General features: G+C 35.9%; 1 protein-coding gene across 1 annotated transcript in view; it reads right to left on the bottom strand.

Annotated features, from left to right (window-relative positions):
• Window positions 1-11,794, bottom strand: part of LOC139857370 (uncharacterized) — an 82,191-nt gene extending 70,397 nt beyond the window's left edge. The window contains exons 1-2 of the mRNA XM_071846120.1: window positions 11,589-11,794; window positions 11,379-11,461 (exon numbers count right to left, since the gene is read on the bottom strand). Of these exons, the coding sequence (XP_071702221.1) occupies window positions 11,379-11,461; window positions 11,589-11,760 (255 nt within the window). The 5' untranslated portion in view covers window positions 11,761-11,794. The remainder of the gene's footprint in view (window positions 1-11,378; window positions 11,462-11,588) is intronic.
• Between the last annotated feature and the right edge of the window lie 10,389 nt (window positions 11,795-22,183).

Below are 22,183 nucleotides of genomic sequence, written 5' to 3'. Positions count from 1 at the left end.
TTAATATCATCTATCATAATCTTAAACTTAACACCATCAATATCATATCGTAATGATCATCATCATCATCGGATAATCATAACCCCATCATCATAATCATAATCATTTATATCATCCGCATTTTCTAGACTTAATTCTTATCCTCATAATCACTTTAAAAAAATAACATTTCATCATTTCAAAAGCCACTTTGGTCAGCCCATTTTTCCTCCACTTTGTTCCACCAACCCCTTATAAAATGCACTACATAAATATGTCCTAACTATACTAATTGGCTCCCATCATAATCAATCATGCGTTTTATTTTAATGAGTGGCCATTAAGAAAAAGTAAAATCTCGACCCCATAATGATTATAAAACTCTAGCCCATCAATTATATGTTCATCGGCTAAATATCACGGCAAAGAAAAAAAAAACTAACCGTCCCTTTCATGTTTCTTCTTCTTTCAATACTCATACATGCTTATATTATAAAATAAATGAAACGTCAAAAGGAGTGTCCCCATGTTGTCGGTCATAAGAAGGGACCATATGATCATGCGCCATTTCCTCAAAGAAAATAATGAACGTCCTTTTTGACACCCTTCTTGGTCGGCCACAATGTCACTTTGCCCCACATGACAATTTGATTTAAATGCATATATAGCCAAGTTATTTAAGTTAGCCTTTGTTGAACAACATATTCTTATGTAATACTCCGTATATATTTTGAGTCTTATATGCAGTGATATGAGTTTGAGTATAAATATCTTACTTGTTCTTTTACTTCTCTCTCAAGATTAGTTTTCATTCACTATCATATGTGATTATAACTTTCAACTCTTTAAAGATAATAAGTGAAGAAGTGAAAAGTACAAGACTTTAAAGCTACAAAGAATACCGAGCAAAAGGTACAAGCAACAGAGCATGGAGTACAAGTCTACAAAGCATAAGAAAGTTGTCGGCAGAAAACAACACCAGGACATACTCATTCAAAGTCTCCATTTCGTTTTAAGCAAGCAGACAGATATTAATTAATATTTATAAAACAAAAAAAAAAGATAGTTTTGAGGTACGGATTCCTTGTTAATTCACATGATATTAATATGTATTCAAGTTTTGTTTACTAAAACTATTTATTATTTTTTGTACGGATTTCCCCTTTATCTTACAAAAATTATTTTTCTTCATGTTCATTGTATTATTGATATTGATATATACTTCGTAACTGTAGCGGCCCGACCAAATCATGTTTGACGGCGCCATCTACGTTGGTCCCATTACATGGTCATAAGTCCTTAAGATAAAGTTTGACCGAAAATATGTCGCATTCATTTCATAAGTGTGGATGTTTCAAAGTTTACAAAAGTAGTTTCCATAACTATTACATAACGATGTTTAAAGTACAAATGAAACACGTGCGACACAGTTTAAAGTAGTCAAAAGATGCTCCACATATGCAAGTATACTCGACATCCAAAGCAAGTATCAAAAAGAATGTGCGGAAGCATGTATCACCTAATGATCAAGGTCCTGAGAAAAACATAGAAATCTGTCAACGAAAACGTTGGTGAAATCATAGGATTAAGTAAGTAAGTGAGTAAAAGTATGTCGAACCACAAGATTTGCATCATTGATAAATAGTAATACATTCTAAAAGTTAATATTCACGAGCACACAATTATCTAGGCTTAACGTTTCCTTTAATAGTACCCCATCACAATAGTGTTAGAACATACACTATTTCCCGAAAATATATTTCATCCGAATAACAGTAGAGAACCGTCCGAATGAGGGTTTGTCAAACCCATATGGCCATACAACATAAGTTCACGCCTACACTTACACCCTGCAAGTGTAACTAATGATAATTGAATTGAGGATTTTATTCTAAACTCGTATGTAGAATGTTTGTTTTCCTGTACTTGTGTTCACTTAGTTAAAAAGAAACGTTTATGTTTTCTCATCCCAAATGTAAGTTCAAAAGAGTAAAAGTGGGACTATGATCTCACCTTGAGCGCAAGAGAAAATAAGTACTTCGACAAGTAACGTGTGCAAAGAACAATGCTAGTCTTGACCTAAACAAATAGGTTGTATCAATAACGATAGTCACGATTGGTCAAAGATGTTCAATTAGTCCTATGGCTCAATACGACTCGATTATGCAGCATGTGAATCAAATTGTCAAGTTTCATGCAAGATACAAGTATAGGATCATGTTAGAAAGATTGCATAATCATTTGGTTAAGTTTGACAAAAAGTCAAACTTTGGTCGGTCAAAGTCAACGAAAAAGTCAACGTGTTCGGGTCGGGTCCCGAACTATTTTTCTGTGCTAATTATTCATATATAAACATGTTAGAACAAGTCTCATATGAATCGGAGGTCCATAGGGTGTCAAACATTTTTCATATAATTGACATGTAGGTCAGAACCTGAACACGCCTTAGGCGCGCCGCGGCATTTAACGGGTGCTGGTACCTGGTCAGTTTCAATTGTTCAAGTCTTTTTCCGAACTTCGAACAAACACAAATCACAAACCGTAAACACTTATGACTCGCACCTTATATCGTTGGAAAGCTCTTTTGACAAGGAAGACAACTAAGCACATTTCACCAACCGAAAACATTATTTGCAATAACCGACTTTTCAAATCAAATGATCAATCAATGCACACATTTAATGCTTCAAATTTTATAGGTGCACATTTATGATTCGGGCATTTAATGCATACATACAACACTCCATTTTTAGGTAATCGAGCATACAATACAACTAACTACTTACCAACAATAATTCATGGCATTCAATGCATCAAATATTCTTTTCAAGCTTATCAAACCCTAACTTAAATTCACCAAAATCACTAATCAAGTTTATGGAGTTTTCTCAAGCAACCTACACACCAAATTGAAGCTAGTGATACTAGGAAACACATTTAATACATGAATTTATGACCTTTAACAACATTCAAGCAACCAAATCACCAAATCAAATACACCAAAGTTCATACTCAAGCTAGTTACTTCAAATAACGAAATCGAGCATATAAATCATATAATCATGTTAGACTTGAGCCATAGACACTAATTAACAACTTTATAACTTAAAATCATCAAGAACACAAAATCTAGTGATTTTAGAAAGTTACCCAAATGTAATGAAATTGGTATGGAATCGAAGAGGAAGTAGCAAGGATCCCAAATATGTAATTTGTTTTGATTGAAGCTTGCTTGAACGGATTTAGATGATGATTCTTGAAGATGAAGATTGACAGAAAAGTTGAAAGTATTAAATGAAAAGTGAAAATGAAAATGAAAAATAATGGGTGGAGGAGATGGAGTGTTGACCATTTGACCTAGTCAAATATTTGGCACTTGGGCAAGTTTGGTCCCTCTAGTTCCATTCGGGTGCGTGAATTACCTAACGAGATAATTTAAAACGCATATTAACGGGAGATGTTATAAACATATAACGGACTTTAAATAATTAAACAGAAAAGTAAACGGAAAAAGGCGGGATGTTACATTACCTACTCCGTAAAAGAAATTTCATCCCGAAATTTAAGCAGGCGTAGTAATCGTTGTTTCTTCCTCGGGATCTTGCGTTTCCGGAACCGGGAACAAGTGAGGGTATTTCTTTTGCATTTGATCTTGCCTTTCCTAAGTAAACTCGGGTCCCCTTTTGGCATTCCAACAGACTTTAACAATCAGAATTCGGCTTTGTTTCAACGTCTTGACGGAGGTGTCCACAATTTCAACCGGTTCTTCCACAAAATGAAGTTTGTCATCAATAGTAAGTTCCTCGAGAGGGATGACGATATCGGGTTCGGCAAGACACTTTTTCAAGTTAGATACATGGAAGGTAGGATGAACGGAGTTCAATTGAGGCGGAAGATCTAAACGATAAGCAACAGTCCCAATACGCTCCAAGATTTTGAAAGGACCAATATACCGCGGATTTAGCTTCCCGAGTTTCCCAAAACGGATTACACCTTTCCAAGGTGCGACTTTTAACATTACTCAGTCACCGACTTGAAATTCAAGGTCGTTGCGTCTTTTGTCGGTATAACACTTTTGACGACTCCGGGCCGTCCGAAGCCTATCTCGGATTTGAACGATCTTTTCAGTGGTTTCGTGAATGAGTTCGGGTCCGGTGATTTGCACGTCGCCTACCTTTGCCCAACAAAGAGGTGAACGACATTTTCAGCCATATAGCGCTTCAAAAGGTGCGGCTTTAATATTCGCGTGATAACTATTGTTGTAGGAGAATTCGGCGAGAGGTAAGTGCTTGTCCCAAGCTTTTCCAAAATCAACCACGCAAGCTCGTAACATGTCCTCCAAGGTTTGAATTGTGCGTTCGCTTTGTCCATCAGTTTGAGGATGATATGCGGTGCTCATGTCTAAACGCGTTCCCAACGCTTCTTGCAAGGTACGCCAAAATCTAGAAATAAAACGACCATCTCGGTCGGAGATAATCGATAAAGGTACACCGTGTCGAGCTACGATCTCCTTAATGTAAAGTTGTGCAAGTTTCTCCATTTTGTCGATTTCTTTCATAGCGAGAAAGTGTGCGGATTTGGTGAGACGGTCAACAATAACCCAAATGGTATCATAACCGCCCGTCGTTTTTGATAGTTTGGTGATGAAGTCCATCGTTATTCTTTCCCACTTCCATTGCGGGATTTCAGGTTGTTGAAGTAACCCGGACGGTCTTTGGTGTTCGGCTTTGACTTTGGAACATGTCAAACACTTGGCTACATAAGTAGCTACGTCCCTTTTGATGTTCGGCCACCAATATTGTTCTTTAAGGTCGTGGTACATCTTATTGGCACCGGGGTGAATCGGGTATCGTGACTTATGGTCTTCATCTAAAATAAGACTTCGTAGGTCTCCGTATCTAGGCACCCAAATCCTTCCGGCGAAATATCGAAGTCCGGTCTCCCTAACTTCGAATCGAAAGACGAGAATGTTCAAGAGCTCGTGTGAAACGTTTTCATCCTTGAGAGCCTCATCTTGGGCTTCCTTAATTTGGCTATTAAGGTTGGTGTGGATGGTGATGTTTAAGGCTCGGACACGAAGAGGCACCGCTCTTTCTTTTTGACTTAAGGCATCGGCTACTACATTTGCCTTTACGGGATGGTAACGAAGCTCGCAATCGTAATCGTTTAAGGTTTCAATCCACCTTCGTTGTCTCATGTTTAGTTGCTTTTGATCGAAGATGTGTTGGAGACTTTTGTGATCGGTAAAGATAGTACTCTTGGTTCCATAAAGATAGTGTCGCCACATTTTAAGTGCAAAGATAATGGCTTCGAGCTCGAGATCATGTGTCGTGTAGTTTCGTTCATGAATTTTGAGTTGTCGAGAAGCATAAGAAATGACTTTCGTTCGTTGCATCAACACACACCCAAAACCATGTTTCGAGGCATCGCAATACACAACAAAATCATCGTTGCCTTCGGGAAGTGACAAGATAGGAGCGGTGGTTAGCTTCGTTTTCAAGATTTGAAATGCGGATTCTTGTTCGGTTGCCCAAACGAATTTTCTCCCCTTATGAGTTAACGCGGTTAGAGGACGAGCGACCAAAGAGAAATCTTTGATGAATCTACGATAGTATCCGGCGAGACCCAAGAATTGATGAATGTGAGTAGGAGTAGTAGGAGTCTCCCATTTACTAATGGCTTCGATTTTTGATGGATCGACTTTAATACCTTGGTCACTTACAACATGACCAAGAAATTGAACTTCCTTCAACCAAAATTCACACTTAGAGAATTTGGCATAGAGTCATTCTTATCTTAAAAGTTCAAGCACAAGTCGAAGGTGTTCCTCGTGTTCTTCTTCGCTTTTAGAATAAACCAAAATATCATCGATGAACACGATAACGAATTTGTCAAGATACGGTTTGCACACGCGGTTCATAAGATCCATGAACACCGCCGGGGCGTTAGTGAGACCAAATGGCATGACAAGGAATTCATAACTACCTTAACGAGTTCGGAAAGCGGTTTTGGAGATATCTTCCCCCTTAACCCTTAATTGATGATAACCCGAGCGGAGATCGATTTTCGAATATATACAAGACCCTTGTAGTTGATCAAAGAGGTCATCGATGCGAGGAAGAGGATATCGATTCTTAACCGTCAATTTGTTTAGTTCACGATAATCAATGCACATTCGTAGGGATCCGTCTTTCTTTTTAACAAACAAAATCGGAGCGCCCCAAAGTGAATGGCTAGGTTGGATAAAGCCACGATCAAGTAGTTCTTGGATTTGACTTTGCAATTCTTGCATTTCGGATGGAGCGAGTCTATATGGTGAACGTGCTACGGGTGCGGCTCCCGTAATAAGATCGATTTGGAATTCAATCGGTCGATGAGGTGGAAGACCCAGAAATTCGTCGAGAAATACATCGGAATAGTCACTAACAATTGGCACATCATCGATGTGCTTCTCATCGGACTCGACTTCCATAACGTGAGCAAGGATCGCAAAACAACCCTTACGGAGTAGTTTTCTAACTTTAATGCACGAAACGAGGTTGAGCCCGGTGCAACTCTTATCGCCATAAACAATCAAGGGTTCACCATTCTCGATAGGAATTCGGATTGCGTTAAGATCACAAAGGATGTGAGATTTCATTTTGGCTAGCCAATTCATACCGATTATTACATCGAAGCTTCCAAGTTCCATGGGTATCAAGTCAATTTCAAACTCATTACCCAAAATGTTTAACGTACACCCCCGGTAGTATGTGTCGGCACTCAATAGTTTCCCGTTGGCCACTTAAATGGTATAAGTGGTATCTAGTGGAAGTGGTGGAGTGCTAAAAGAATGAGTCAAAGTCTTGGATACAAAACTCTTATCGGCACCCGAATAGAATAAACAAGTAACATAAGTGTTGTTGAGAAGAAACGTACCCGTGACTAGTTCATTGTCATCCCGGGCTTCCTCGGTGTTAATGTTGAAGGCTCGGCCGCGTATGTTGGGGTTGGCTTTCTTCTTCGGGCATTCGTTCCTATAATGGCCCGTTTGGCCACATTCATAACAAGTGACCGTCTTTGGAGGATTGGGCCCTTTTCGAGCGACGGGGGCGGCACTTGTGCAATTTTTGGCCCTATAACCAACTCCTTGGCACCGGTGGCAAATTAGCTTGCCACACTCACCCGAGTGGTGCTTGTGACATTTGTTGCAAAAAGGTTGAGTTCCGGCATAACCTTTCTTGCCGTCATTGGTGAAAGGCTTTTTGGTGAAGGTGTTGTTGTTGTAGTTGCTTGATGGAGTGGCTTCCCATTTCCTTTTGTTGCCACCCGATTTGTCCTCGGCCTTAGGAGCCGGCACTACGATTTCATCAACCGTTTTAATCAATTGACGGGCCATGTTCAAAGCGGCTTGGTGATTAGCGGGTTTGGAGGACATCACACCTTGTTTGATGCTCTTTGGAAGACCATCCATATAGAGTTCAACCCTTTGAGATTCGGGGTTCACGAGATTAGGACACATCAAGGATAGTTCGGTGAAGCGTTGGTTATAGGCCTTGAGATCATTTTCGACCGCCTTCAAAGTTCTTAGCTCTTGTTCGAGCTTTCGGGTTTCTTCGCGAGGAAAATATTCAACAATCATCTTTTCCCTTAAATCGGCCCAAAAGAGGGCATGAGCTTCATCGGTACCCACCGATCGTACATAGGTGTTCCACCATGTAAGAGCGACACCGGAGAGAGTGTGGGTGGAGTACTTGACCTTATCTTGGTCCCGAAAACCGCTTATGCTAAAGACGGCCTCCGTTTGTTTGAACCATCGAGTGAGAGTAACCAGTCCCCCGGTTCCATCATAAGTGTGGGGTTTGCACCCCATAAAAGCCTTGTAGGAGCACCCTTCGCTAGAGTTACCGGCTCCTTGGTTGTTGTTGTTGTTATTGTTATTGTTGTTGTTGGAGGAGTGACTGGCCTTGGCCGCCTCTACGGCGGTGGCAACCATTCGTTGTAGTGCTTGTTCGGGAGTTTCACGGCGTGGCACACGGCGAGGAGGCATTGTTCCTTCAAAACAAAAGAATACCGTTGGTTAGTATTCTAAATAATACTAACCGTGATATGGAATAAAGATAGAGAGAAAATTTTCCTTGACTCGCCTTAAATTCTTTATGTCATAATGTCGGAACGTTCATACGAGTCACCGTAATATAATCCTGGAAATTATATTACCCTAATTCATATGTGCATTCGACACTATTTCATATAGTCAAGGTGGCGCGTCAATTAAATCAAGTAACGTGAGATTTAGATTGAATAAGAATTTGATATGATAGAAGAGTTCGAGTATAATGCACAAGTAGTCAAGTAATTCCTACTTCAAGTCTATATGCCGGTTGTAGTCTAGACTCACCAATGTACCCTATGACTCGGGGTTGACACCAATGAACTCTAAATCCCTACAACCAATGCTCTGATACCATCTATAGTGGCCCGACCAAATCATATTTGACGGCGCCGTCTACGTAGGTCTCATTACATGGTCATAAGTCCTTAAGACAAAGTTTGACCAAAAATATGTCGCATTCATTTCATAAGTGTGGATGTTTCAAAGTTTACAAAAGTAGTTTCCATAACTAGTACATATCGATGTTTAAAGTACAAATGAAACACGTGCGACACAGTTTAAAGTAGTCAAAAGACTCTCCACATATGCAAGTATACTCGACATCCAAAGTAAGTATCAAAAAGAATGTTCGGAAGCATGTATCACCTAATGATCAAGGACCTAAGAAAAACATAGAAATCTATCAACGAAAACGTTGGTAAAATCATAGGTTTAAGTAAGTAAGTGAGTAAAAGTACGTCGAACCACAGGATTTGCATTATTGATAAATAGTAATACATTCTAAAAGTTAATATTCACGAGCACCCAATTATCAAGGCTTAACATTTCCTTCAATAGTACCCCATCACAATAGTGTTAGAACATACACTGTTTCCCGAAAATATGTTTCATCCGAATAACGGTAGAGAACCGTCCGAATGAGGGTTTGTCAAACCCATATGGCCATACAACATAAGTTCACGCCTACACTTACACCCTGCAAGTGTAACTAATGATAATCGAATTGAGGATTTTGTTCTAAACAAGTATGTAGAATGTTTGTTTTCCTGTACTTGTGTTCACTTAGTTAAAAAGAAACGTTTATGTTTTCTCATCCCAAATGTAAGTTCAAAAGAGTAAAAGTGGGACTATGATCTCACCTTGAGCGCAAGAGCAAATAAGTACTTCGACAAGTAACGTGTGCAAAGAACAATGCTAGTCTTGACCTAAACAAATAGGTTGTATCAATAACGATAGTCACGATTGGTCAAAGATGTTCAATTAGTCCTATGGCTCAATACGACTCGATTATGCAGCATGTGAATCAAATTGTCAAGTTTCATGCAAGATACAAGTATAGGATCATGTTAGAAAGATTGCATAATCATTTGGTTAAGTTTGACAAAAAGTCAAACTTTGGTCGGTCAAAGTCAACGAAAAAGTCAACGCGTTCGGGTCGGGTCCCGAACTATTTTTCTGTGCTAATTATTCATATATAAACATGTTAGAACAAGTCTCATGTGAATCGGAGGTCCATAGGGTGCAAAACATTTTTCATATAATTGACATGTAGGTCAGAACCTGAACACGCCTTAGGTCGCGCCGCGACCCAAGGATGCCGCGCCGCGGCATTTAACGGGTGCTGGTACCTGGTCAGTTTCAATTGTTCAAGTCTTTTTCCGAACTTTGAAACAACACAAATCACAAACCGTAAGCACTTATGACTCGCACCTTATATCGTTGGAAAGCTCTTTTGACAAGGAAGACAACTATGCACATTTCACCAACCGAAAACATTATTTGCAATAACCGACTTTTCAAATCAAATGATCAATCAATGCACACATTTAATGCTTCAAATTTTATAGGTGCACATTTATGATTCGGGCATTTAATGCATACATACAACACGCCGTTTTGTAGGTAATCGAGCATACAATACAACTAACTACTTACCAACAATAATTCATGGCATTCAATGCATCAAATATTCTTTTCAAGCTTATCAAACCCTAACTTAAATTCACCAAAATCACTAATCAAGTTTATGGAGTTTTCTCAAGCAACCTACACATCAAATTAAAGCTAGTGATACTAGGAAACACATTTAATACATGCATTTATGACCTTTAACAACATTCAAGCAACCAAATCACCAAATCAAATACACCAAAGTTCATACTCAAGCTAGTTACTTTAAATAATGAAATCGAGCATATAAATCATATAATCATGTTAGACTTGAGCCATAGACACTAATTAACAACTTTATAACTTAAAAACATCAAGAACACAAAATCTAGTGATTTTAGAAAGTTACCCAAATGTAATGAAATTGGTATGGAATCGAAGAGGAAGTAGCAAGGATCCCAAATATGTAATTTGTTTTGATTGAAGCTTGCTTGAACGGATTTAGATGATGATTCTTGAAGATGAAGATTGAGAGAAAAGTTGAAAGTATTAAATGAAAAGTGAAAATGAAAATGGAAAATAATGGGTGGAGGAGATGGAGTGTTGACCATTTGACCTAGTCAAATGTTTGGCACTTGGGCAAGTTTGGTCCCTCTAGTTCCATTCGGGTGCGTGAATTACCTAACGAGATAATTTAAAACGCATATTAACGGGAGATGTTATAAACATATAACGGACTTTAAATAATTAAACGGAAAAAGGCGGGATGTTACAGTAACACCTTAATGAAAATATCTGTTGTCTACCATAAAATAATTCTTATGATATTTGATTCTTTGGTTCGTAAAATGTCTTGATTTTCTTGTTAATTAATTAAGTGAAAGTAATGTAAATTAAATAACATCAACAACGTTTTGGAATACCTTGATGAGTATAATTCAGTGGTGGAAGAACTCAAGCTGATAAATTCTTGATCAGAAGACACATCAGAGGTTTCAAGATCTTCCGACGGTTTCAGCGGCGAAGGACGGTGGCCGGGGGGAATCTTGAGAGGTGGAAGTGATGGTTGGGCAACTGGAAGAATCATCTTAATTATACGGAGCTCTTCGTGCTGATAACGTGTTATAATTTCATATTGTATATGAAATATATCTTACTAATATGAAGGAAGATACTAATATGAAGGAAGATAGAAGAGAGTAAATTCTTATTCGAGAATGGTGTACATATCCTTACAATTGAGTGAATATTTATAATACTAAAAGTTAACTATACATTACTTGTTTTCACAATCAATTATAGAGTAGGTGAAATAGTAATCAATAATTCATAATTTTACTATGCATGATTATCAATCATCTCTATTCATCTGCATGCGTACAAAATGAGAATCCATCCATATCGTAACAATTACCGCTTTCTCAAATCGATCTCTCTCAGCAGCAGTACAGGTCTCACCAGAACACATCAATCTATGCTCACTCTTCCAATAGATATCTAGAAAGAAAGAAAAAACAGCACAAATTACTATAAACAACCACGGATTATAAAGTAGATGTAACGGGAACGAATAAAATTATAATATTTATAATATTAATATTAATATTATAGTGAAAATTAAAACCTAGAAGCTGAAAACCAGCAAACGGAATGATGAACAATGAAGGCTGTAAAATAAGCGAAATCAGTGAAACGAGACTACTTTTTAAGGCCTTTGGTGCAGGTAAAGTTAGTAAGAAAGCTACAATTGCTTCGGCTGCAACAACGTAGGTCAAAATCATCCATTGTAACGCCATTGATAAACACTGATTATGAGATGAATCGATCGACTTATTGACAGGGAAAAATTATTTAAAAATGCATTAAACTTTCATCGAATTCTTATCGTATATTGTATGCATTCAGCTTTCAAAAATTCTATCGTATGTATTCAACTTTTAATTATGTATTATTGTATGCAAACAATGACTTACACATCAGGTCACAGGTCACCAACATTGATTTTTTTAACGCTATTAGTCCCTCAATATAACGACCGTTAGTTATCATCCCACATTTTTTAACTTCACTTATCTTCTTTCAAAATCATAACTTTTTTTAGAATAAAAACAACACATCTTCATCTTCATCTTCATCTTCATCATCATCTTCATCATGGTCACTAACAACACTAACTTAAAAAAAAAAAAAAAAAAACACTCTACTTTCAGTTGTAAATTATTAAGAAAATTTGTGGCAAACTCGATCGTATCGCCACTGAGTCCGAGTTTAATTTTCGATTGTAAGATTTCATTAACATCAGACTCACTAATGGCCAAAATTAGGGTTTTCTTCGTTCTTGCTGTTTTCCTTGAAGGGTGATATTTAAGCCTGCCAATTTAACAGTTTAAGACATTTACTTCATGATTTTATCAAATTTCAATAGCCTATAGGCACTGAGACTCATTTGAACCCATAAAATAGACACACTTATATACATACTTACAAAATAATTTAATAACAAGACAAACCTTAAGTTATCTTCTTCAACCCCCACTTGAAAATTGAAAATACGGTAAATTTAAGCAAACACTATGAAATACGGAAGAATCAATTGAACAATATCAATTTCATTAGATCAAAATTGATTACAAGAAGATAGAAAACTGGAGAGTGTTACAGAACGTATGAACTCATTAATTGACAAACTACCCCTGCTAATCACTATATAACTACCATTAACAAACTCTAACCAACTATTAATAAATTACAATAAGCACCCTTATACTTTTGGGTGTTACATAAATGACACCAAACTTATATATTCTATATCCCCCCCTCAAGTTGGAGGTGGTTGCAAACCCAACTTGTCACTGAGAAAAGAATGTTGAAGATGACCAAGAGCTTTAGTCATTAGATCAGCAAGCTGGAGTTTAGAGGGGATATATGACGTTTGTAGAAAACCATCCTGAACTTTATCCCTCGTGAAATGTGTATCAATTTCAAGATTCTTTGTTCGATCATGGTAATAAGGGTTAGCTGCAATTTGTTGTGCAGCCTTGTTGTCACAAAATAAAGTTACTGGATGTTTGACAGGAATCTGCAAATCATTCAACAAATATGACAACCACATCAACTCACATGTAGTAGCTGCCATACTTCTGTATTTAGCTTCTGTGGATGAACGAGATACAGTTGGTTGTTTCTTTGTCTTCCATGACACTAAAGAATGACCAATGAAGATGCAATACCCTGTTAAAGAACGCCTAGTCATGAGACAAGATGCCCAGTCAACATCACTGAATCCTGTGATTTGCAGATGTTTTTGAACTGGATAAAAGAGACCCTTGGTAATAGTGCCTTTTAAGTACTTCAAAAGAGAAAGTGCAGCATGCCAATGTGGCTCCTTGGGCTGAGAAACAAACTGGCTAAGATGTTGGACAGCATATGATATATCTGGCCTTATCATAGTGAGATATAAAAGTCTACCAATTAGCCTTCTATATGATTCAGGATTGGCCAAATCTGTGCCTTTATGAAGGGATAACCTCAAGTGTTGTGGTAAAGGTGCCAAAGTAGGTTTAGCACCAGTAAGACTAGCATCTTTTAACAAGTCTAAAATGTACTTCCTTTGGTTTAAATGAGTACCATTAAGTGTTGTGCAGATTTCAATACCCAAGAAATATTTAGCTAATCCCAAATCTTTGATAGTAAACTTAGCATCTAATGCTGATTTGGTAGCTTGTATATCAGATAAAGAATCACCTGTAAGTAGCACATGATATTGCTCCAAAAGAACATATATTTAGTCGCAATATCATTCCAAAATGTGATGTTTTTAATTGTAATTTCCTTATTTTTAGTTGTAATTGTTTAAAATAAATAAGTGTGAAGATGAAAGAAGAAGATCGCTCGAAAACGAAGATTTAAAGTCAAAAACGAAGATTTAAAAGGCGAAAATGTCCAAAATGCTCAAACGTACAAGTTACACTCCAAGTGGTTTAATTTATCGAAGAAAAACGTCTAAAGATTAAGAAGAACGCAAGTCGCGGAACGCAAATTGCACGATATTAAATTGTACGAAAAGACGTTCGAGAAACCGGAACCAAGACATAAACCGGGCGTAAATGTACGAAACATCGGAGCCAAAATTATGAGTCAACTATGCACAAGAATATAATATAATATATATATAATTATTAAATATGTCGACAAGCTAGTGTACAAAAAATATGTGAGCTGGATCTGGCGGCCATGCGATCGCATGGGAAATAGGCATAAAACCCATGCGATCGCATGGGTTACTGTAGCAAGCCAAAATGCTATAAATACCAGGCCTGTGCTCGAGCTTCAAACACACTCTTTTATATTTTCAAGTTCAGTTTTTAATTTTTATTTTATGTAATTTAGTTTTAAGAGTAGGAGTAGGTTAATTTAATGGTTACATTTCTACAAGTTTGGGTAGCGTAACGTTTATTTTACGGGTTTTCAAGTCGAAGTTCTGTCTGTGTAAAACTACGCGATAAATACTCAATGTAAGTTATGTTCTCCTTTTTAAATTAATGTCTTGTAACTAAGTTATTATTATGCTTATTTAAGTCAAAGTAATCATGATGTTGGGCTAAATATTAAAGATGGGGTAATTGGGCTTTGTACCATAATTGGAGTTTGAACAAAAGAACGACACTTGTGGAAATTAGACTATGGGTTATTAATGGGCTTTATATTTTTTTAATTGAATGATAGTTCGTTAATTTAATATAAAGATTTACAATTAGACGTACCTATAAATAACCATATACACTCGATCGGACACGATGGGCGGGATATTTATAAGTACTAATAATCTTTCATTTAACCGGACACGGGAATGGATTAATAGTCAATGGACTTATTAAAATAGGGGTGAATTATATACAAGGAAAATTGGTGTAATTATAGTTTAAGTCCCCAATTAGTTGGAATATTTGACTTCGGATATAAGGATAATTTGACGAGGACACTCGCACTTTATATTTATGACTGATGGACTGTTATGGACAAAAACCAGATGGACATATTGAATAATCCAGGACAAAGGACAATTAACCATGGTAATAAACTAAAATCAACACGTCAAACATCATGATTACGGAAGTTTAAATAAGCAAAATATTTTTATTTCATATTTCATCTTACCTTTATTTACTGTCATTTTAATTACTTCAATTTACTTTATCGCAATTTAAATTTTGTCATTTATATTATCGTCATTTATCTTTACGCTTAAAATATAAAATTGACAAACCGGTCATTAAATGGTAAAAACCCCCTTTTATAATAATATTACTATATATAATTATATATATTTTATTAAAATATAATTGTAAAAAAATATAGCGTTAAACTCAGCTAGCTCCCTGTGGAACGAACCGGACTTACTAAAAACTATACTACTCTACGATTAGGTACACTGCCTATAAGTGTTGTAGTAAGGTTTAGGTATATCTCATTCAATAAATAAATAAATAACTTGTGTAAAATTGTATCATATTTAATAGTATTTCCTAATAAAAATATAACTATTTCATATACACCTCGCGCAACATCAGCACATTATCCACATAAACCAATGCAGCAGTAAAAGAGTGTTGACCAACTTTGACAAAAAGAGAATAATCATGTTTTGACTGCACAAATCCCAATGAAGTCAAAAACTTTGTCAACTCAAAATTCCATTGTCTGCTGGCCTGTTTTACACCATACAATGATCTCTTTAATTTGCAAACTTGATCTGGTTGTGCTTTAAAATACCCCTCTGGTGGTTTCATATAAATGTCCCCATCAATATAACCATGTAAGAAAGCATTATTGATATCAAGTTGATGCAATGGCCATCCTTTTGCAGTAGTTATAGCTATTAACACCCTAACAGTGGCTAGCTTTGCAACAGGAGCAAAAGTGTGCTTATAATCCTTGCCTTCTTTTTGACTAAAACCTTTAATCACTAATCTTGCTTTTAACCTTTCAATAGTCCCATCTGGATTATATTTGGTTTTGTAAATGATGTTATGCGAGGGGTATATGAAATAGTAGTATTTTTACAAGGAAGATACTATTAAATACGATACAATTTTACACAAGATATTTATTTATTTATAGAATGGATATACCTAAACCTTGCTACAACACTTATAGGCAGTGTACCTAATCGTACAGTAGTGTAGTTTTTAGTAAGTTCGGTTCGTTCCACAGGGATCTTTAGCCAAGCTTAACGCTATATTTTTAAAAACTATATTTGTAAAAATACAAAAATATATAAGTAATATTATTATTATAAAAAGGGGGTTTTTTACCGTTTAATGACCGGTTTGTCGATTTTAAAACTTTAGTAGCAGTTAAAACATAATGTAAAATATTAAAAATAAATACAACTTAATTTAAAGCGTAAATTAAATAATAATAATTAAAGTGCGATAAATTAAAATGCGAAAGATAAAATTGCGATAATTAAAGAGTACGATAATTAAAAGTGCAATTAAATACAATGACAATAAAGGAAATTAAATATGAAATAAAGGAATTATGCTTATTTAAACTTCCATAATCATGATGTTTGACGTGTTGTTTTTAGTTTATTCCCATGGGTTAATTGTCCTTTGTCCTGGATTATTCAATATGTCCATACGGATTTGTCCATAATAGTCCATCAGTCATAATCATAAAATGCGGAAGTCTTCGTCAAATTATTCTTATTCCCGAAGTCAAATATTCTAACTAATTGGGGATTCGAATTGTAACAAGGTCTTAATACTTTGTTTAATGAATACACCAGGTTATCGACTGCGTGTAGTCCAAGGTTTTACTACTTTGTTAACAATTACACCAGTTACCCTTGAATGTAATCCACCCCTGTTTCAACGAGTCTGTTAACTATTAATCCAATCCCGTGTCCGGTAAAATGAACAATTATTGGTATTTATAGATATCCTGCCCACCGTACCCAGTCAAGCGTATGTGGTTATATATAAATACGTCAAATTATAAGTCTATATATTAAATCAACGAGGTATCATTTAGTTAATATAAAACCCATTAATAGCCCATAGTCTAATTTCCACAAGTGTCGTTCTTTTGTCCAAACCCCAATTATGGTCCAAAGCCCAATTACCCAATTTTAATATTTAGCCCAACATCACGATTACTTTGGCATTAAATAAGCATAATAATAATTTAGCTACGAGACATTAAATTAAAAAGGTTGAACGTAACTTACAATGATTAAAAATAGCGTAGCGTTACACGGACAGAATTTCGACTTACACCCTTACAACATTCGCTAACATACCCTTATTATTATTAAAATTTAAAATTAAAATTAATATATATATATATATATATATATATATATATATATATATATATATATATATATATATGTGTGTGTGTGTGTGTGTGTGTGTGTGTGTGTGTGTGTGTGTTTACATTCAGAGAAAGGAAAGAAAAAGATGGATATATTTGCTCAAAAACTGCGAAATTTATAGATGTGGCCTGTCATCTACTTCCATGCGATCGCATGGAAAATGTACTTCCAGGCCATGCGATCGCATGGTCACTTTTTCCAGCTCACAAGAGTTTGTTTATTTCTTTGCCGACGTTTATAATATATAATATAATATATATATTAATTTTAAGAATTAATTATATATTATATTATATTCATGTGCATAGTTGACTCATAATTTTTAGTCCGTTGCGTCGAGCGTTGAGAGTTGACTTTGGTCCCGGTTCCGGATTTTCGAACATCCTTGCGTATAATTTAATATCTTGTACTTTGCATTTCGCATCTTGTACTCTTGTAATTTTGAGACGTTTCTTATCAATAATTGGAACCACTTTAATTGTACTTTGTACTTTTGAGCTTTTTGGTCATTTGCGTCTTCAATTCGTCGAATCTGTCTTTTGTCTTCACCTTTTATTATTTAAACGAATATCACTTGTAAATAGAACAATTGCAACTAAAAGCTTGTCTTTCTTGAGGGATAATGCTATGAAATATATGTTCGTTTTTAGCATTATCAAATATTCCGACACTTGACCGTTGCTTGTCCTCAAGCAATATAGTCTTGAAATAAGAATACTAGAATCACTTCTTTATTCTTCACACTTTGTACATCAGTGATTTCTATACAGCGGTATGAACAATGGTAGTAACGTTGTGGTTTACAGTCCCACTTGCTAACCTTGTATTAGGAAAGCAACACGTCCAGTATACTTGCTCCGTATATTACCTTTCAGCAAACTACCGTCCGGTTGTAAAGGAAAGCGTTGAACAAGCAACTGTTAAGGCAATGTCCCCTGACATGCTTTTAATTATGGTCTATAACGTGTCGGATGCAATTACTATCCTTTGTAGGAGCAATAGTAAAGCTCACCCTATAGTTTTTCGGTCTGGCACAAGGTCCTGTCTTTGACAATGCTATGCAACCACCGTTCTTACGGTTGACACCCGATTTGGTTCAGGTGACCTAATGAATTCCAGGTGAATTCCTAGAATTTTACGTTCAATGGTAATGAACACATTAAAAATGGGTTTTTCAGAAAACAAATAGGTTTATAATTTTGATCAAAATATTTTCTCGTTCAAGCTCGAGTTTAGATATCATCGAATTCCATGAGTTTGTAATTCTCAATCTTTAAAGTCAATCTCAAGGATTGAGTAATATCAGGCTTAAAAGCTGATTTTTAATCTTTAAGGAGATTATCCTTTCTGGAGGTCTGATTCATTAGTCTTATCAAACTAATTTGCACGGCGCCCTCTCCATTTTACGAGACAGATCCTCTCATGGTTAGGATAAGTCTGACCACTTGGCGACCCTGTTTGATGCTGAGGTCCGTGGATTTCCTGCTGATTTTAGAGATGACTTTTCTAGATTTTTCGTCAACCTACAGCTGGTCTGGACGACAACTTCCTGACCTAAATCAAGAAGCGCGTTTCTTTTTCGAAAGACTTTACTTCCTTTTAATGATGGAATTGATTCATCGTGTAGATCCATCTTTCTTTCAAATATATTACAATTTTCCGGGTAAAATGGTTAATTTTGTCCAAAACAAAAGTATCTTCAATTATTTGTACAAAAATATGTGATATATGTTTTTAAATAACTTGGTAAATTTTTCCCACACTTGGCTTTTATTTTTCTTTTTATTGTCCTCTATTCCATTTTAAATAAATTCTAACATTTTGGTTTGTTTCTCAATTTATGTCCTTTCCGAAGTAACAATAATTTCGGTGTTAACACCTAGTTTTATCGTTCATAAATATGTATAAACATGATTTTGAATTCATTTAATTGAAAATTTTGAAAAATTTTACTAGAATTGGTAGTCAGTATATAAGACTAGGGTTGTTCTTTATTATTAGAGAGCACTAGATTCTAATACAACTACTGGTTTACTAGTATTTTTAATGGTAACCAAGTGTTTAAGTTAAAATTTTAAAAATCCGAAAGAATATAACCCCTTCCCACACTTAAGATCTTGCAATGCCCTCATTTGCAAGAAATCAGTAACAATTTAAATTATTGAGGGTGATTAGCGTAGAAAAATGATTAAATTTTACCAAAGTTTCCAAACATATTGGCGTTGGTTTGTTGAATGATAAATGGTGCACATCATTTGTTCATTCCGTCTTGTTGTTACATCACATTTTTTTTTTGTTTTGTCGTCAAAAGTACTAGCTTTTGCTGAACTTAATGTCAGTCTTTGAAAATGCGCTGTTTTACCCTGTTGTGTACAATTGACAATATACATACATACAAATATAAACATGCATGGTAATTTGAAATGGAACTTAAAATCCCACTTTCAAATCAAATATGAAATATTAGTACAAAATAATAAAAATATTAAACAATACATTAATGTATCACAATATCATATGTTTAAACATAAATAAATAGAAATAATAAAAAGATAAAAATCATAGAAATCACCAACGGAACTATATCAATCTGGATAGGGGTTCCAGTTCATGTCGTCGTCCGGGTTCCATAGTTGGTGATAGGTGTACTGGTAGGCCTGGTTAGGGTCGTAGGGAGTATATGGTGGTCACATCTCGGGCTGGTGTGGAGGATAGTAAGCTGGTCGGGTTGGGACGTAGTGATCCTGAGGTGACAGCCGGCTTATAATCTGTCGCTGATGATAGTCCCATCTATCATGCTATCGTTGCCTGGAATGCTCGTAATCATTCCGGGCTTGCCACTGCTCCATCCGACTAAATCTCTCCCCGTTTGTCATATCTACCTCGTCTAAACGCTGGTAGACGTCAGTCATAGCCTCCCTAATGACATACCTAATGTCATCCGCTTCCTCCATTTCCTCATCTGAAACTCTCTCTACCTGAGGATGACTACCTTCATAGGGTACTGGCTGGTTGCGTCTGCTCTTTAATACCTTAGCACCCTGATAGACCTTTAATCCTAAAGGCTCAACATGTTCCCTACATTCCAAAAGTGGACCCCCTTGGTCCCTATCTACACCCAAATACTCTCCAATGAGAGTAACAAAAATACCTCCTCCTATAATCCCCCCTTCCTGTATTTCTTCCACCATCTTAGACAAATAAAAACCAACACAGTAGGGGATATTAACAAAGCTTCTTGGGTCTCGAATAAACTTTAGGTAAAATAAATCATGTAAGGTCATTTTCTCCTTGTTGTGACCTCTCTGTGTAATCGAGTTAGCCAGAAATCTATGAATTATACGAAGCTCGGCTTTGTTAATATGTAAGTAGGAGTGTTTTCCTCCCAGTATAAAAACATTATAGTTTGACATACGCCTCCAAACGGCGTTTGCGTCAAAATTCCTATCTACCCTACCACCACGATAAATCAAATTCATACAATCGGGTAGTAGTAATTCACCGGGAGTATATATCTGTAAAGCCCTGGCCATGTCCAGCATGGACATCCTGTACATCCTACGGCCAAGTATAAATCTAAGAAAACTTCTATCATCTAATCTATCTACATCTACATTTAATGATATAGTACTCATCAGCTCAACACACCATTCCTTATATACAGGTCTACGAATGGTGAATATACGTTCCCAATCGGTAAAAGAAAAACTGCCATACCTTTGGATCAGATGCTCCCTAACCGAGTTAGCAAGTTGGACCCTTTCCAAAGGGTCCCAATCAATTACCCTTGGCACTTCTACATTTTTCGGTATTAGTTTGAATTTATTACTTTGATATGATGGGTAATCTCTCCAGCTTCTATCGAATCTCAGATTAGGATGCAACGTGTGTTCAGGAATCGTTGGGTATTCTACTGGCGGATGTATCGGAAATACTATAAAGGCATCAACAAATTGTAGCGGATCATAATAAGGTGCGTGTTGATCAGACTGTTGTTGTGGTTCCTGTTGTTGTTCTTGTTCGGGCTCGTATTGCATTTCTGGTTCAGGTTCTGGAGCAGGTCGTCTAGATGATGATGATGAACCTCCAGTTTCAGTATTAGTAAATCTCTGCAAAACACATTAAACACAAAATTTGTGCATCCAAATATGCATTAGTATTAGCAAAATAACAAATTAACACAATTACAATAACATGTTAAATCAAAATTAAACTTATACACAATTTCACAATTTTAACAATTCTACACTTTTTCAAATAAGCATATATGAAAATGTATACAAAGTTCATAAGCATTTAACTCAAATAACATGTCAAAATAGTCATTACTAGCAATTAAACAAGTCTCAAATGGCAATTATATCAAATTAATCAAGTTCATGAATTTAAGATTTAAAAAGTCCACTTTAATTTTCAAAAATCATGTTTAGGATCAAAGTTTGGATCATTTAGCTACCTAAACATGTTACACTACTTAATTTAGCAATAATTCATGACAAAAATCGACCATAACCTGTTTATATCTAAAAGCCCCAAATTGCTCAAGAACACAAACCCTAGATTCCTAAAATTTTTGAAGTTTTTGGCTTCAAATCATGTTAAATAGCATCAATCTAGGTTATACATGCATAAAATACTAACAATTTAACACTAATTACACTAGAAATTAACAAAATCAAATTAGGTAAATTATAGCTCAAGAACACTAAAAATCAAATTTAAAAAGGTTTAGGAGTGAAATTGTTACCCTTTTTTATAAACTCCTTATCAAATTCATGTTTAGAGCGGATTGTAGCAAGAAATTTGGTTGAATTTGGTGAAAAAATGGTGATTTTAGA

This window comes from Rutidosis leptorrhynchoides, chromosome 1 (assembly GCF_046630445.1).
Source record: "Rutidosis leptorrhynchoides isolate AG116_Rl617_1_P2 chromosome 1, CSIRO_AGI_Rlap_v1, whole genome shotgun sequence".
In the NCBI taxonomy this organism is placed as follows: Eukaryota; Viridiplantae; Streptophyta; class Magnoliopsida; order Asterales; family Asteraceae; genus Rutidosis; species Rutidosis leptorrhynchoides.
This window is presented reverse-complemented; position numbering and strand designations above follow the sequence as displayed.